General features: G+C 29.2%; 1 protein-coding gene across 1 annotated transcript; it reads right to left on the reverse strand.

The window, feature by feature from the left end:
• Positions 1-41: 41 nt before the first annotated feature.
• On the reverse strand, positions 42-646 carry LOC103310507. The gene is made up of 2 exons (XM_008189002.3): positions 260-646; positions 42-197 (listed from the first exon to the last, which is right to left on the reverse strand). Exons 1-2 carry the CDS (start codon positions 638-640, stop codon positions 42-44), a joined length of 537 nt encoding a protein of 178 aa, XP_008187224.2. The 5' UTR covers positions 641-646.
• Between the last annotated feature and the right edge of the window lie 954 nt (positions 647-1,600).

Genomic DNA, 1,600 nt, shown 5'->3' on the forward strand with positions numbered 1-1,600 from the left:
TCATAGTTAAAAAATTAATTATTTTAAATTAAAATTAGTGATTAATACTGAACATTATAAGATAAACCTCTTAAATATTGAACTGTTGGTATTTCAGAGCAATTTTCCACGATTACTTTTATTTTTTTATCATGATCTCTGTACGTTCTACGACGTGTTGGACTTGCTTCTCCTGATAAACGTTTTTCCAATCGAACCTGATATCACGTAATTATTCTATTTGTAATTAAATAAATAAATTAAATATTTAAATACTAACCTCTTGTAACAGTTGCTCATGTTTTAAGAAGCGTATGAATTTCCATATTGAAACGTGATTTGCTCCGAGTGCTGCATTGAATGCATGATGCCATCCTTCTACCGAATTATTCGTACGTGGAAGATCTTGTATTACCGATTCATAGCAATTCCACATATTGACACTAAATATTGGCAGGCGTCGACCATTTCGACGGTTGGGACGTCCGATCCACGTGTCTTCAAAATAGTTAATCATCAGAGATAAAATATTTTCATTTTCAACATAATAATTTGATTCAATTAAATCATTAAAATATTGTACACTTTTATCCATTGGAACAAAAGCAAGTGCACATAGATGTCGAATTTGTAATGAGAATTCTGCATCTTCAGCGTACATATTTTGTAGTCCATTTTCTTATATTTTACGCCAGATACATTGTTGGAAATGGAAAAAACATCCTTTTATTTCCGAATTGGGAAACACGTCTTTAAATGCTAATATAAATGGTTGTTCGAAATCAATCATAATGCTGCTTGGATTCAAATTCGGTTCAAATCTCTTTAAAACATTTAAAATTTCTATATACGATTGTTTTGTACGATCAGTCATTAATACGTAAACAACTGGATAAGTTGTTTGGTTATAACAGACGTGTATGGTATATAACTGTGAAAACAATTTTAGAACTGTCCGAAATGTCCCATCTGCCATCCAAATATTACAGTTTTTAAGTATTTTTAAATTATCAACCGTCGAAAAAATCAAAATTCTTTTTTCGTTCTTATTGTCGTGAAGTAAAAATTGTTTGTTATTAACTAACTGGTATTCGAGTGGTATATTTAAATCGTTAACTGTTAATGGGTTTTGAGGACAAACTTCAACTTTGGATCTTACTCTACGGATTGTTCGAGAAATCAGTGATTGACTTGGTAATTGAGCAACAACAACAACTGTAGTAACAGCTTCACTGATTACGTTTTGCATCACCTTTAATTTTTTCCAAAATGTCTCTAACTTGAATTTTGGCACCATTTGGCGCATGATAATGACAGGATTCCTTTAGTATTGTGCCTATAAATAATATAATATAAATTAATATACTTCGTCAATTTATTATAATATTTATATAAAACAATAATCAATAATTTTGAAATAAATATTTGAATCACTAATTACCTGTTTCATCTTTGCTACTTGTAAAACACGAACTGCAATTATATTTGTTATACTCGGTACACCGCCAAATATATTTGTTTTTACCATTACTATAAAAAATATGTAATAATTTTGTAGTAATAAGTTATTACCTTTTTGGCTTTTAATAATGTAAGAGTCATATTTAAGAAAGAAAATCAA

Source organism: Acyrthosiphon pisum, unplaced genomic scaffold (assembly GCF_005508785.2).
Source record: "Acyrthosiphon pisum isolate AL4f unplaced genomic scaffold, pea_aphid_22Mar2018_4r6ur Scaffold_21107;HRSCAF=23048, whole genome shotgun sequence".
NCBI classification, from domain to species: domain Eukaryota; kingdom Metazoa; phylum Arthropoda; class Insecta; order Hemiptera; family Aphididae; genus Acyrthosiphon; species Acyrthosiphon pisum.

Excerpts from the sequence above, each read along its gene's own strand:
- LOC103310507 (XM_008189002.3), bottom strand. The coding sequence starts at position 640 with ATGTACGCTGAAGATGCAGAATTCTCATTACAAATTCGACATCTATGT. Across the intron at positions 198-259 it reads ATGAGCAACTGTTACAAGAG|GTTCGATTGGAAAAACGTTT; the intron begins GTTAGTATTTAA and ends ACGTGATATCAG.